This window comes from Mastigoproctus giganteus, chromosome 10 (genome assembly GCF_048544385.1).
Source record: "Mastigoproctus giganteus isolate SK-2022 chromosome 10, ASM4854438v1, whole genome shotgun sequence".
NCBI lineage: Eukaryota > Metazoa > Arthropoda > Arachnida > Uropygi > Thelyphonidae > Mastigoproctus > Mastigoproctus giganteus.
Window position 1 is genome coordinate 220,609,612 of NC_143584.1, and position 16,931 is coordinate 220,626,542.

General features: G+C 34.3%; 1 protein-coding gene across 2 annotated transcripts in view; it reads left to right on the forward strand.

Annotated features, from left to right (window-relative positions):
- LOC150079947 (myotrophin) overlaps positions 1-15,201 on the forward strand; it is a 37,871-nt gene extending 22,670 nt beyond the window's left edge. Inside the window, exons 3-4 of one of the 2 annotated variants that reach the window (XM_090382589.1) lie at positions 7,991-8,074; positions 14,471-15,201. In XM_090382589.1, the coding sequence (XP_090238715.1) occupies positions 7,991-8,074; positions 14,471-14,557 (171 nt within the window). In that variant the 3' untranslated portion in view covers positions 14,558-15,201. The remainder of the gene's footprint in view (positions 1-7,990; positions 8,075-14,470) is intronic. The other variant, XM_090382588.1, reaches the window with a different exon arrangement.
- Positions 15,202-16,931: the final 1,730 nt, after the last annotated feature.

Below are 16,931 nucleotides of genomic sequence, written 5' to 3' on the forward strand. Positions count from 1 at the left end.
AGCTGGTGAACATTTTCTGGTGGGTGTAGGCATGCTGCTAGGTGTCTCCCCAGAGCATTCCATATGTGTTTGATGGGATTTAGATCAGAGGAAACGGGCAGGCCAATCCATACGAACAATGTCTTCACTTTCCAAAAGCATATCAACAGCTGCAGTGCGATGGGGTGTGGTGTTATCATCCATAAACATGAACTTGGGGCCGATGTTACCTCGGAATAGATGCACATGGGGAAGGATTACCTCAGTACAGTAGCGTGCACCAGTTACAGTATCTGGAGTTGTTCGTCCATCCAAGATAACGCCTCTCCAGATGAGAACACCTCAACCACCATATCAATCCCTTTCAGTGATGTTTGCGGGGTGATACCGTGTGCCAACCTCTCGCCAGATCAGCTCTCATCCAGAATCGCTGCTGAGACTGAATCTACTCTCATCAGTAAAGAGTACCTTAAGTAAAGATTTTGTGGTTGAAACCTTTAGAAATTGTGCTGGTCCTTAAGTTTTGCACACCAGTGTATTTAGCTTGATACAGAGGTCATGTAAACTAAAATTTAATTATTATTATTGAATTTCTAAAGAATGCTATGATGTTGCAATCAACTGCCATTGTGAAATGATTCACTATCCTGTTAACAGATGTGCCATAATTTTCATTACTTGCCTAACTTAATTGTACACAGTTTTAAGTTCAATTTCTGTCTTGGAGACGCTTTAGTTCTTTTGGTGAGCAGTAGACCTTTTGACTGTCAAAGGCTTGGGTTTATGGTTTAATTAGGGACACTTCTATTACCTGAGTCATCCTAAATTTAAATTTTAATCTATTTATTTAAAGCTCAGCATCAAGATAGCTGTTTTTAGGCTAGCTAGTCTTTCATTAAACAATACAAAATATTACAAAACAATACAAAAACCCCATACAAAATATTAATCATCTGTGTAATTTTCCAATTCGTAATGTGCAACCTCTCCTTTAGCAGAAATAATTTCATGAATTCTCATTGGTAGGGATTTAGCTAGGCCTGTTAAATAACAATGTGGAAAACAGTTGTGTTTGTGATTCATTCAAGTATTATGGATGCCATTGTTGTGGATCAGTTTCTGTTCAGGAAATGCCAACATTCCCTCATGTTCCTCCTGCCAGTTTAAAACAATAGAGGCTCTGTGAACTGGACAGTTGTCAACCTGGAAATTGAGTGCCCCTGGAAATCATGAGTTAAAGCTAAAGGTACAACTTAATCATCCAGAATAGTTGTGTAGCCAGCCTGATTCAACCGATTGATATTTTAAGTATGGGATCCAGTTCATAATAGTTAAAACATAACGTGTTCATCCACAGTCTGGGTGAAATGCCTCATTACATCTTTTGTGATTATGTTGTCACAGTCATCTAATGCTGCTGCTACCACACTGATTTCAGTAATTACATAGGCTGGCAAATTGAAACTTGTAGAACCTTCCCTAAGTTTGTCATGATGACTTAAAGTTTTTTTCATTTTTTGTAGTGTCATATTTTTCCTTATGGTGCAAATTTTATTTGATTTATTCAAATAGCAATTTATGTAAGTTTTTTTGGTGTATTTATAATAACTAACAAAAAATATTAAATTCTAGAAGTAAAAGAAAAAAAAAAGTTAGAAGGAGAATAATGCAGAAACGAACATTTATACAGATTCAACAGATTTCCTATACAGGCAACTCTCATATAACATGGTACTTGTACAACGCAGTTTTGCTCTAACATGATTGATAAATTGCGGCGATCCTCGCATAACATGGTATTAACATAACATGGTTAGAGAATTTCGGCAAACCTCACGTAGCAGGGTATTTTCGAGCTTCTGTGTAGGAAAAACCCCCGCTGTTACTGTATATTGGATGTAATTTTTCAACATTTCCACTCTTTTGGAATCCCTGCTGTTGACTCGCTATTAAAAAAAAAAATTATTGAGAAATTCCTGTATTTTATTTTGTTGGGAAATCCCCGTGTTATGTTCTGTTCTATTGAACTTGTGGAAAAATCTAGATTTCAAAGTTTTATTACTATTTAGATAGCACACCAGGCCATCCAAAAAATTTAAGCCATCCAAATGTTGAAGTTATGTTCCTACCACTACAATTGAGGTTAATACAACTTGTTTCATTCAGCCATTAGATCAAGGCATTAGAGATCCACCTTTAAAAAACTCATTACATCAGAAAATCGTTACAATGGATTTTGGAAAAAATTGATTCCGAATCTATTGAAGTAATGGAGGCATGGAAACATTTCTCAATTGTGGACTGTATCAGAATCATAGCTTTATCGCCCAAAGAAGTAAAACCATCAATGTTAAATGCATCGGAAAAATGTATGGCCAGAGTCAGTTCATTCAAGAAATATGGTCGAACCGGCAGAAAATGGAATTGGTGCGATAGTAGAACTTTCTACGTCGGTAGGAGGGGAAGGTTTTGATGATATGACTACTGAAGCTCTCGTGGGTAGCACAGTTGATAAAATTGCCCTCCTTCCCACACCAGGCGGAAAAGACCTGAGTTCAAATCCCGTTGATGATGGGGGAAATTTTTATGGGTCTTTTTTTACAACATGGCTTAGTTAGTCAGGCAAGGGTAGCATGGTTTTTTCTCCCGGAAACTCTGGTTTTTCGTCCATCAAAACAGAAAATCGACCTCGGGACACACAATTTATAGATAGTATGCGTAGAGCAATATGGCCTTAGTCACCGATGCTTTTAAATCACTCTAAATCAGAATGTCTTCAGAATGAAGACATTCTGAACATCTTCAGAATCATATCTGAAGACGTTCAAGAACTACTGGTAGAAAAAGAGGCTGGCGAAACAATTTGGTGGAAATGGTAGCGGAGGTAAAACCAAATCAATTCAGAGGATGATAGCGCAGATGAAAATTCTAAATTTCCAAATTTTACACTAAAAAGCATAAAGGAAGGCATAAATTTAGCCGAGCAATTAGAATCTTATTTTTTGAATGTAGATCCTTGAATGAAAGGAGCCCAAATTTCAAAAGGGAGCTTCAAAAATGCTTAGTTCCATATGATGAAATCCACAAAGATTTAACAAGCAAAAGCAAACAAAACCAGATTACCGATTCTTTAAAGAGAGCAGAATGTAAACCCCTTTTTGTACTTTTTCTAAGTCCTGGATAACACAGTTTTGCACAATACACCATTTCATAGGAACCTAACTACTGTGTTATATGACGGTTACCTGTAATAAATTGTGGGTCTCTTTTGGACTCAAATGAACACTTTGCAGTTTTTATTTTTTTCATTATTCCAAATATCTCTTTTCAAAGACCAACAGTAATCCACTATGATGTTTGCATTCCACCTTCCCTAGTATCTTCTTTCCATCTTTTTATATCTTGATGGAATTGCTCACCTTGTTTCTTGTTGGAGAAACAAGATGAGCAATTCACATCCTAATTTTTTAAGCATATTTTCTGTGATACTTTAGAAATTTACATCTTTTTTGTTTCCTAAAAAATTTTTTGAAGTTTTTTGCAAGATTTTTTGAAGCTAGTCCATATTTCATTTACAGTTGTGGTCATTGTTTCTTCAGATTACTCATCTGAAGTTAATTTTCTTATCTTTAAGCATATTTTCTGTGATACTTTAGAAATTTACATCTTTTTTGTTTCCTAAAAAACTTTTTGAAGTTTTTTGCAAGATTTTTTGAAGCCAGTCCATATTTCATTTACAGTTGTGGTCATTGTTTCTTCAGATTACTCATCTGAAGTTAATTTTCTTATCTGCAGTCCAACAAATAAACTTGGAAATTTCATTGCAAAGGTATTTAAAGTGTATACAGTTCCCTATATCTCATATTTTAAAAATTATATATGGGGTTCTAACAGTTGCCAGGTTCAACTGAATCACCAGTGTTAAGAGTTACAAATTACTTTGTTGTGGCTTTATTATTTAATTAAAAATAAAACCGTGGCAAAGTAATAAAAAACATAATTTAAACATAAGAATTTTAAAATTCCTCAGTTGAAAATAATGTCCTAAAAATTTATTTAAATTTTCCAAAGTCAACTTTATGCAACATCCAAAAGTCTTTTAGCTGTTCTTGGCAAACTATGCAAAAGCCTGGCTCCACCAGACTTTTGCATTTAATATGGTTTGAACCTGGTCTTAGGCTGTCTCTGTCTACATTGTCCTTATCCATTGCAAACTTCATGCTCTGTTGCCTCACTTGTGTATGAAGCATGCCATTATAGTGTAATCTTATTGTTGACTAAACAACCTTACCTAGAACCTTCAAGTCTCCAAACTGATTGTCCTTTGCATTTAACTCTCAGGTTTTTGTCTCTTTTAAAGTGAACTAAATGTGTAACTTGAAAATAAGTGGTCCCCCCCCCCTTCCCATTATGAAGAAGTAAGGCAGCCATTAAGGTGAGAATCTCTGGCTTATCTCCCTAAGGAAGAGTAGGTTGTTGGCTTGGCATCTTAATACTAGATCATATGCAGAAGGTTTTGGAAGACCCAAATTTCTAATCAGATCATTTACTCATTTTGTGTGAACACAGTTTTTGTGTCTGGAAACACAGTCACTGTCACTATATGTTACATTCATAATCTGATAAGATTGTGTTGAGTTTCTGGTGGAGAAAGTATAGATAGGTCAGGTTCTTGCACAGTGGGTATTACAAGATGGTTGGTTTGAGTATGAAATAGCTTTTATTTTATTTTAGCCTTTTGCTTTACCCAGGGGATCACATCTGGTGAGTATGGGCTTGGCACACCCAGGGTCCTGAGCTGGATATCATCATTCTTCTCTTTCTTGGTGATTCCCTTCTACTTCTCTCTCTCTCTCTCTTAGGGTTTTTTTTTTGGCTAGTGCAACAAAAGCCTCAGGCTTCCTTGTACCATATGGCTAATGATAATGATAATAATGATAGTAAGTAAAAATAACAATGATTTCTATGGCTTCTTGGTTCACACCGGACCATGGGAATAGCAGAAGGCACAGGCATTTTCTCTTACTTTGACTATATTTTTCCATTTGTTCAATGCAAATGTAGCAAACTATGTGCAGAAGCAGTGGTGGAAACTTTATCCCAAATTATGCACAGTTCATCTTTTAAAAAAGATGCACTGTGCATACCACAATTGAACTTGTCCTACTGCACTAGAAAACTTACAAACACAGATGTGAACAGTTTTGCTTTCGTTGTATAAATGAAACTCTGTGAATGTCAGGCTCCCCTACTGATTATTTCAAAGCTAGTTGGCTTTTCATCGGTGGGTGGGGATGTACCATGGTGTTACAATGATGACAACCTAGTTGCAAAGTATAAGCTCTGAAACGGTGCCATCTGGGTGGTGGTATCTGCCGAGAATAAGTAACAGTAGTCGTCTCCAATTAGTGAGACATTACTTATTCGAGAGAGTGCAATATCATGGCAAATCGTTGTGAAGGCATTCACAATATGAGATATAAAATGATGCCAATTTGTAACTGCCTAATAGTTGGCTGTGTATAAACATGATGCTATAGAACAAACTTATACATATTTCAATACTTATTGAATTGGACAAAGAGGACCTATTTTTTGCTTAATGATGGCCGATTAGCTGAATGAATATGTTGAAACTGTTGTTTAAAATCCAGGTGGCTTTGGTAAATTTATTTGCAAGGCAGCTGCTGTGCTGAAAAAAAATTTGAATTTTGTATTATAGATTACCCCAAAATTTTTATGTGAAGTAACCAAGGAAGTCCACATGGCCTGGGAGACTATGTTCGGAAAGGGGATCAGTTTATAAGTAATTTGTAGACATTCTGATTTTGAAGGATTGATTGACAGTTTAAAAATTTAGGTACTGTGAGAGCTTGTTTAAAATGTTACAAAGAGATTTGAGAGGTAGACAAAGGCAAGGGGTGCAATGTTGAAAAAATGTTCTGTATAAGCTAAAGCATTTTTAGGAGTTTAGAGTAATGTTAAATGAACATTGAAAAAAGTAATGCTGAAAGATTACTGTCCTGTGGAAGGCCACTGAAACCATTAAAACAGTAAAAGGATGACACTTTCTTGTATGTAGTGTGTAATATGCATATTGTAATCTAATTCCTGATTACTTACCAAAACCAAAAAAAACAAAAAAAACTTAAATGTCAAAGGAAATAGTAAAGGATATGACTCAAGTGCAGGCATTAAACATTTCAGCAGCCTCTTATAAAGTAATTCAATAAAACTTGTGCATTGTCTTTTAACCATTCTTTCCTTTACCTGGCCACCTCCACTTTAATTCTGAATGAAACTGAAGATAATCCCAAAATCCTCTTAATACTTTCTCACCGCGTACGACTTTTCCCAGATGCTTACCTGTTTAAACAGATAAATAAATACAGTAGACTTTCACAATAACAGCACCTTCGGGGATTCAAGGTGCCGTTATTTCTGTTATCTAGAAAGATTTATTTTTAATATATTTAATGCAGAAATAATGAGGCTAAATAAGAAGTAGAGAGATTAAGAATGCAATTTTATTAACCGCACGTAATAAACATGTTGATGATCCAGTGATATATTCTGCCATTAATACACCCTACTTGCACACCGTCCTATTTTCTTTATTATATCAAGTTTAGTCTGCGCGGGTAGTGCAGTGGTATTGATCACATGACTTTTTTTTTTTTTTTTTTTTTTTTTGGCACTGCAAGACATCTGCACTGTGTGTAAACATCTGATCTCAGTGTGCTGTTATCTCAAATATTTTGTTATTTGGGGTGCCATTATTTCAACAGTCTGTTGTAAATAGTTACTACATTCACAGTATTTCTAGTTTTTTAAGACTATTTATCATTTGCTACCGTAAGTTTCATATGAAGCTCCCTATTTTGAACTCTTCTTTTATTATTGCCAAGTATCCTCACAGTTTTGATTGCAGTGCTCACAGAATACTGGAAGAGACAAGAAAATAGTAATGCCATCGTTTGAGAGTGTGAATGTTGGTATTAAAGCTTTCTTTGGATATCTGTGCATAAGAAAGGATCACATGCAAACAAATAAGTATAAAATAATAAAAGATAAAGCAATGATTAACATACTCAAAATAACTATAGTACAGAACAAAAGAAAACAATATAATAATAATAATAATAAGCCAAAGAGTTCCTTTCACTTTATATGTATGCTACACTGCAATCAAAAATGAGAATGTTGGCAATAATAAAAGGAGAGCTCAAAATACTGAGTTTCATAAGGAACTTATGTTAGCAAATGATAAATAAACACCTAAAATAAAATTGGAAATACAGTGAATGTAGTAACTCATGGTATTTATTTATTAGATTTGAATTGCTTTGTGTAGCATATTCTGACTAGAAATTATAAAAAGAATTTCACAAAGCAGAAGGGTTCGTATAGTACAGTTCAGAATATTAACACAGTTAAGAATATTGACACAGCAGCAATCTTACCACAATCCTACATTAGTGTTTGCTATCCACTTATATGCCTTGCTATGTGCATTTTAAACACTTTTGGAAAGTTCTCTGTTTGCAGTAATAGTAGAAAAATCAGTAATCAGTGGTTCAGCAAACATATAAAAATATAAATTGTATTATTATTATTTTTGTGTGGAGTCTATAAAAAATAAAAAAGCTGTATGCAGTGGAGTAAAAAATGATTATTCTTTTTTGAACTCGGCATATACAAATTACTGAAGGAAACAGTCAGATCCCCAAACTATTGTCGGCCTATGTTATAAATGTTTTTGTGTGCATTTATTTCAAGTGAAGAAAATTTTGTATATGTGATAGTTACTTTTGTTTATTAATAAACTGTTTGTTGTTTTCCTCTCTTGACTTATAAATTGTTTCTGTTTCAAGCAATTGTTATAAAAAGTTTGTTTTTTAAATGATTGCTTAATCTCTATATGTAAAATGGTGACCAAAATATATTAAAATAAATATAATATTGCTGTTAGAAATAAATGGTTCACATCTTTCGTGTTTTCTTATTCTAGGCTAAAGACAAGCATGGAATTAGTGCTCTGCTGGCAGCTATATGGGAAGGACACACTGATTGTGTAAAATTAATGTTAGAAATGGTTAGTTTTGTGCACTTTGTGTGTGTAGCTTAAAATTTTTAACATTTTCTCTAGTTTTAAATTGAATATTAAGCAGTATTATTTTAGAATTGCAGCTAGTTTAAAAAAATTCCTTTAGTGTTTGTCCAGATTAGAACTAGAGCCACACAAACAGTGGATCCCTTCTCAGCAAACTTTCTGCGAACAAAAGTAGATTTCTCCTATCTTAAAAAAAAAATCAGAAATATCAACTGTTTGCCCACATTTTAGTTTCATCCAAAGTGAGGATAATTTGTGCATTTGAGCTTATGGTTAAGGTAGTTTCTATATTGTTATTGTATTTTTAGTCTAATATTTTATCAAGAAAATTAAGTTTCTGTTTATAATTTATATAGCCATTGCACATTAAAATTTTGTAGCTGTTTTATTTCAGAGATAAACTGACATAACAGTTAACAAATGGTTGTGCATTTTCTGTGACAGCGTATATATAGGCTTGATCTTGCAGTATGCATGCCATGTGAATGATCTTTTATTTTTTCACGAGAAGCCAGTCAGTGCTGCTGATTACCTGGACAGGCTTCAGCTATTTGCTGCACTGCAGATGGAAGGAACATCTGCAACCAAATATTTTTCAGCAGGATGGCACTTCTCCACATTGAAATCAGTAAGTTGGAGAATTTGATTAACATATTTCAATACATAATTTGTTTAGGGCAATGGCCTCAGGTTACAAAGAAGTTAACTAATGTATAGGTTTGTGCTATAGCATCATATTTATATGTAGCCAACTACCAAGTAGTTACAAATTGGCATCATTTAAGTATATCTCATATTGTGAATGCCTTCACAATGAGTTGCCACGATATTCTAATGCTTCACCAATGGAGAAGACTTATTCTCAGAATTATTGAGAATAAGTAACTCATTATGGAGTTACTTATTCTCAGCAGCAGATACCACCACCCACATGGCACTGTTTCAGAGCTTACTGGCTCTTCAATGCTGATGGGCAGGTACCCTGGTGTTGCAATGATGACAACCCAGTTGTGAAGTATAACTCCACAATGTGAGAGATGCCTGATGGTGTCTACTTGAGAATTACATTATTTGTTTAGGGCAATAGACTTGGGTTACAAAGAAGTTAACTAACGTATAGGTTTGTGCTATAGCATCATGTTTATACATAGCCAACTACTAAGTAGTTACAAATTGGCATCATTTAAGTATATCTCATATTGTGAATGCCTCCACGATGAGTTGCCATGATATTGCACTACCTTGAATAAGTAATGCTTCACCATTGGAGAAGACTACTGGTACTTATTCTCGGCAGATACCGCCACCCAGGCAGCACAGTTTGAAAAATGGTATGGTATAAGATACTCTGTTATCCACATACTGTCCCTATTAGACTTAGGAAAGCAAAAAAGGTGTAGGAAAGTGATAGTAGGAGAGGAGGAAGAAGAAATGCCATCAAAAGAGGAAAGGGACAGTTACTCCTCATACTCACACCACTCAAAAACTCAAACTCCTTGAATAGGCAATGCTTTCCTAGTGGGGAAGACTGTTTTTGTTGGAAACTCTGTGAATATCAGGCTCCCCTGGTGACCATTTCAAAGCTATTTGGCTTTTCATTGGTGAGTGGGCAGGTACCCTGGTGTTGCAATGATGACAACCCAGTTCCGAAGTATAAGTTCTGAAAGGGTGCCGTCTGGGTGGTGGTATCCACCGAGAATAAGTAACAGTAGTCTTCTCCATTGGTGAGGCGTTACTTATTCGAGGTAGTGCAATATCATGGCAACTTGTGAAGGCATTCACAATATGAGATATACTTAAATGATGCCAGTTTGTAACTGCTTAGTAGTTGGCTATGTATAAACATGATGCTATAACACAAACCTATACATATTTCAATACCTATTGAAGTGGCCAAATAGGACCTATTTTTTGTCTAGTGATGACTGATTAGCTGAATGAATATGTGGAAACTGTTATTTTAAAATCCTGGTGGTTTTGGTAAATTTGTTTGCAAGGCAGCTGCTGTGCCGAAAAAAATTTGAAATTTTGCATTACAGATAACCCCAAAATCTTTGTGAAATAGCCAAGGGAAGTCCACATGACCCAGGGAGACTATGTTCAGAAAGGGGATCAGTTTATAAGTAATTTGTAGACATTCTAATTTTGAAGGATTGATTGACAGTTTAAAAAATTTTAGGTACTCTGAGTGCTTACTTACTTAAAATGTTACAAAGAGATTTGAGAGGTGGACAAAGGTAAGAGGTGCAATGTTGAAAAGATGTTGATATCATCTGTATAAGCGAAAGCATTTTTAGGAGTTTAGAGAAATGGTTAAAGGAACATTGAAAAGAGTATGGCTGAAAGAGTACTGACCTGTGGAAGGCCACTAAAAATCTAGAAAGGAGGTTACTAACATCCTGTAGTAAAGGAGATTCTTGAGAAAGGTTAGGCAGGCTGCCTGAAATTAGTAGAAAGATTTAAGAAATGAGATGAGCAATGATGATAGAAGCAACAAAGTAGGCAAGAAAAAATTGTTTATAGAGGATAGATAGAATTAATCATTTAAGTACTGATGATGAAATAGAAATTGAATGAATATCTTGAATATTTTTTGGTTGAGACATTTTGGAAGAGGAAAATGTTTATAGCTTGCCAATGTACCTTGAAAAATGTTTGAAGAAATGGATAAAGAAAAGCAATTCAGGGAAGAATGTTATAATCCCAATTGTATTTTTGACCAGTAGGGAATTGATTAACTTTTAAACACATGAATTAATTTTAGCAGATTATAATAGGAAAGGCATCATCAAAATTCCATGTGAATGAAAGGGCTTGTTAAACCTACCTAACAAGCCAATTTTCGTTGTCAAAATTTGATAATAGTGAATTTTTAGCTTTGTGGTACATTCCCAAGTTTTTATTGAGTTTGAAATTGACAAAGTGTGACAGTGGTGTGATTGACAGTGATGGTGGTCCTTTTTATTTTGTTCTTGCTGGTGTGAAGGATAAATAGTGTTGTCAGCCAATAAGTTTCTATCTAAAGTGAAGAAAATTTATTTTCAAATAGTAGTTTGAATTTCTTTTCAATGAAAGTTGCAGTTGTGGCTTTTTATGAAGCTTTGAATAGGATGCAAAGTTGTGTCCAACTAAATTGGGAACCAGGAATTCATTCTGCTCAGGGGTAGTCCACGATTCTGTTAGGCTTGAGAGTGTGACGGTTTCAAGAGTCTTAATATTTAATGCTTCTAACATTCTGAAGGAGCATTTTGATCTTAAATGAATGGTTTTGAGGAGGAAATGAACACAAGCCAAGATCTTGGTTGACATGCTTCTTCAAATTAGAAGCATTAGAGACCCTTGGAACCATGTGAAAGCTTGCAATTTATTGTAGATCATGTTCCATGATATTCTAACTGGAATTTGGAATGAAGTAGCTTTGTCAAAAAATTTTGAATCAACATTTTTTTTCTGTACTAGGTACTGACTTGAGCACTGATTTGTCTAATGTGCAACACACTGTGCAGTGATTTTCTCTTTTTCACTGGTTTTCCAACTGTAAGGTTAGTTGAATTAGACTGTTCAATGTGGTAGTCTGAAACCAGTAATTTGCATTTAACTGCAAGAGTGTGTTCTCTGCATTTTGTAATTAGTGACATCTTCAAATGAGTGAAATTACTGCACCCTTTATATACAGGGTGTCTGTAAATGATGTTTCCAATTTTGATATTTTTTTTATTCAGAATTAAATCTACACTCATGAACCACATACCAGCTGAAAGATCAATTCAATAAGTTTTATTAAAATTGGCACTCTACTGCCAGTTTTGCATTCTACCTGCTATGCAGCACTACATTCACCAGAATGGCAACTGGGCTGGAGAAAGTGTTGTGTTGGCATTTCATGAATCTTGACCTGACTCCAATGGATTTCTTTTTGTGGAGTTATGTGAAGGACAATGTGTACATTCCTCCACTACCAACAACATTGCAGGAGCTGAAGGCATGGATCATAGAGGCCTTTGGTAAAATTGATCGCAAAATGAAACACAGTTTGTGGCAGGAGACTGAATATTGCTATGATATTGTTCGAGTTACTTATGGTGCCCATATTGAACTTTACCAATGACTTTATGTACCTTCATAAAACTTATCGAATTGCTCTTTAAGCTGGTATGTGTTTTATGAGTGTAGCTTGAAGTAATTCTGAATAAAAAAAAAAATTATTGAAATCGGAAACATCATTTACGGCCACCCTGTATAAACAGAACAGTTTTACAGGTCAGGGTTAACTGAAAGACAGGAGTTTCAGTCAGTCCTAAAGACAGTGAACAGCAATGAGAGAGAAAGGCTTAGCAAGAAAGAATGAAGTACCAAGTTAGCAGGCCTACTTGCATGAGAAAACAGGTAAAATAAACTGATAGCATTCTGAGACAGCACTGCTTGGCATGCCATGTAATAAATTGAGACTAAATCATATACAGGCAAAATTTGGAACAAAAAGCAAAAAAATGAGAAAAATAGATAGGCAACTGTTAACACATCATGCCATGTTTCCAAGATCATTTAAAGTAAATTTCAAATAATGCATGTTTTTGTATGAATTATCTTCAGAATTGTACATGCTGCCACTTGTCTGGACACAGTTAATATATAACAGCACGAAAGTAGCTTTGAAAATCAGAGGAGTAGGATATCACACTTGTCAGCCATTGTTGTTTAATCTTGGATTGCAAAAGCTAAAATTGAAGAAATTCTCTGGAATTCAGATCTATTAGTTGGTGAACTAGGATATTATTGCTTAAAAAAAAATTTATTTTTTTTAAATGAGTCTTTTATTGATGATATTTTAATGAGTCCTTTATATATGGATTACAGAGTAGAGGAGGGAGTTATGACTAATGGTTACTCTTCAAGTGGGCTAATGTAAGAAGTGAGGTTTCAGAAGGAATAACTGGGGCAACTTTTTTTTTTTTTTAAAGGGATACAGACTATTAATGCAGCAAAATGCAAGGTGAATAGTAACCACTTGGAGAATAGTAACCCCGAATAACTTGTATGCTTGGTGAATAGTAGAGGAAGAAATATTTAGGTGTTATGATATAGTTTGGCATGAAGTTCTCCAAGCAATGTAGACAGGTAGAAAAGAAGGCTTGTGGTGTCCTATCAATGATATATGTAATGTTTGTTTGTAGATTTAGAGAGGTTATAATCTCACTGTATAAAGCAAGTAGTGACTGCCTTATACAATGTTCCAAGTTTTGCCACTATAAAGATAGTGGTGAAACTTGGAATACTGTGTTTCAGTATGGAGACCACACCTAAAAGGATCCAAAGGTGGACAGTGTGCCTGGTGAGATCAATGAAAGGACAACTGTATGTAGAAAGCCTTTGAATATGTGGGCTCTGGGCTTGGTAACTAGGTATCTTAGAGAACTAATTGATATGTATAAGGCTTTGAGAGGAGAAAATAAAGTGAATGAGGATGAAATTTTCATCTCTATGAATTATTCCAGAATTAGAGACCATAAATTTGAATTACTGGTGAGGGGAAGGTTTAGACTGAAGCAGAAAGTTTTTGTAACCAGTGAGTTGTTGATTACTGGAATAAATTCTCTATGGTGGTTCAAGCTGACATTAGATTCAAAGGTCAGCTGGATAGGTAATATCTACGTAAGGAGGGAGTCAAATAGGTAGTTTATGTTATTATTTATTTATTTTTGTTTTTTATTAGGGCCTCCGTAGTCGAGTGGTCAAGTGCGGGAGTGCAGTAGCACACGCTCTTTGAGTAGACCAGGGTTCAAGCCTAAATACTGTCGATCTGCCCACCCGCACTGGACCAGCATAACAAATTATGGTCCATTTCCCTCAACATGAATCATTGAGGAGGACAGTGACTATAACCACTGTACCACCCAAAGGGTTAACTATTCGGCAGGCTATGGCAGTGATGTGTTATAATGGCTGCAGTTTACCTTTGTTTTTTTACTTATTTTTAAATTCTGTTTTGTTTTTTTGACAATTTTACTTTGATGCGCTGAAATCAAGTCAAAATAAGAATTAATATTTAAGTGTTTATATATAAAATTTTCAGTTTTACAAAACAAATTTCATGAAGAAACACTTGACGAGGCCCCCCTCCTGTGAAAAACTGATCATAGGGAGCTCACACACACTTAAAATCCATTGTAGTAGATTGAGTTATCAGTAGTATTACCATACGTATGACCACACAATCATATATTTGTCATTAGTATTAGGTTCTAGTGTTTGTGTAACTTCTAATTTCATACTCTGAATTTAGCAGAGTGATTTCTTTATTTGAAAACTATGCTTTAATTTCAAACTTTTAGGTCTTTCTTGGTTTAATATCAGTTATTTTATTTATTTTTATTTAAGGGGGCTTCAAAAAATGGCACAACTCCAGATGGAACAACGTACCTTGATGCTGCAGAAAAGGAAGAGATAAAAGTTTTACTCAAGTAATAGTCATGACAATGCATGATGGGACTTCTTTTGTAGTATTCTTAAAAATACTGCAAAAAGGCAATGGTAATCAAAGAATTTCATTAGCAGTTTTGCATTTATTATGTATACTCAAAAGTCAGCAACATCTGTAAAGTGCAAGCTTATGTTTTCTTAAGAGAACACAATGTCAAAGGGGTTTAAAATATCAGCAGGAAAAAAAAAAAAAAAATCTAGGTAGCAAGTATGTTATTTGTCATTATAATTAGAAAATAAGAACGGTTATTAGAAATATATATAATTACAGAAATAAGTTGATACCAAGTTGTGGGGAAATGTATTCATACAGTATTCCTTTTCCTAAAAGTTTTGCTAAGGTAGAGAAAGAGAGAGCTGCTTTTAGATTAATTTGTTTTCGAAAAGTAGGAGAGTGGTACGTTACTCACTCGTTTTTTTTGCTATAAGATCAAATCCCCTGTGCCTTAAGCAATAAATTCGAACATAGTGAAAATAGTGTCAATGTCATAAATGTTATAATTTTAAGTTGTTCTGTTTGTGAACTTTTGAAAATATTTGCTACTTGTTGCAAGATATCAGGCTGTAATGAAAATGTAAAAATACATACATATGTGCAGCATCTGTTGTCATTTTTTTGTTTTACACAGTGTATTTAAAACAATGTCAGTTTTTTTTTTTTTTTTTTAAATAATACTATGAATGAAATTAGCAGTCTGTCTGGTAAATGTTGGTAAAGAAGTGTCTTGCTGACTATCCTATTAAGGTTGGTAATTATTTTCCTGTGCACTTTTATCATGTTGCTATATAAGAATATAGACACATATCGGGCAGTAGTAATGTTCATAGAAGCAATTGTGCAAAGCAAGTAGCTGCACCATCAGTTTTTTAGACTTCATGTGCAATTGTCTACTTGTTTTTTTTAAATAACAAATGTTTAAGTTCCGAATGAAATGATGTTTCTGATCTCGAGTAGGAAAATTTTTTATTAATATAGTCTTGAGACTTGTAACTATCCAGATTAAATATTTTGCAGATCAAGGTGTTTTTCTCTTTGCCCTACTGCTCATAGCTACCACTGTTTTGGACAATACTTGCATATCAGGTTGAAAGTCAGGTTGAAAGTCAGTGTTTCTTAAGGAAAGATAGATTCTCCTAACTGAAATATTGTCCTATCTTCCTCGATATTTCAGTGTTAATTTAATAAATATTCCTAATTCATAGTTGCAAAGGGTTAACTATCTTGTGCAGCTAATGTGTTGTTTAGTTTATGTAATTAATTATAAAAGTGCAGATTTCATAGTGTTATCGTTTTGGAGATGTTTAGCATTTTTGTCCGTGATAACTTGTTGCTGAAGATGCTGAAGCGTAATGTGTACATTGTGAGTGAGAGTTCTAAGAGTGCCTTCATTTTTCATAAACTGTATAAAGAACAGTATGCGAGCATGTATTAAATAAATTTGATTGTTAAAAAGAGCAGTAATGATTATATGTGTAACTTTGCAGTAAAACTGTCTAGTTATTAGTTGCACAAAGCTGTTTCTCACAGTTTGTTAAATTTTTGCTTTGAGTGATTATCCAGTTTTCCAGGCATTTTTAGTAATAAAAGAAATTAACTTATCTGTAAATCTAGTTTAAGAACTAAAAATGAAACATGATGTATCCTAGTATACATAGATATATGTTTCCTCAAATATAATTGCTTCTGCTAATATCTGCGAGTTACGTGCATAAAAGAAGAAAGATGCAAGATTGGCCGATATTGGCATGCATAAATTGTGAAAATAGTAATGTATGTCACTGTTCTTTATAGCAGATCTAACTGGCAGTTAGAACTGGTGCTAAAACAAGAAATGTTGCAAAAGAGGAGGAAAATTCAATGTATAGTTTAAATTACATGCTCCTCTTTGTGGATGTATGTAATAAAACTGTTCCACTTTGTGCTTTTTTGTTTTATTAAGTTCTGAAATTTGAAATAATTGCAGAAAGATAGTATTCTTGAAATCCTTTATGTGCATATATTCATAAATGGATATTAAGAAATGCCACAGTATAAAAACATTTGCTCAAATTTAAAAATTGTAGATGTTAGCTTCTTTTTTTTTTTGTGATAATTTTTTTTTTTTACATATATATTGCATTTTTAAAATAACTTACAAAAATAAGACTTTCAAAATCATGAAAGGTTGCTGAAAGAAAACCCAAAGTTTTGGGGAGGGAGGTGCATCATTTATTGGATTCAAACTGAGGCCTTTTCTACGTGGTTTTGAAGGACAGTGACTATAACCACTGTACCACCCTAAGTGACTAACTACTACCTACTAGTGACTAACCACCCAATAGTGGTTAGGCACTATTAACTATTCAGCAGGCTATAGCA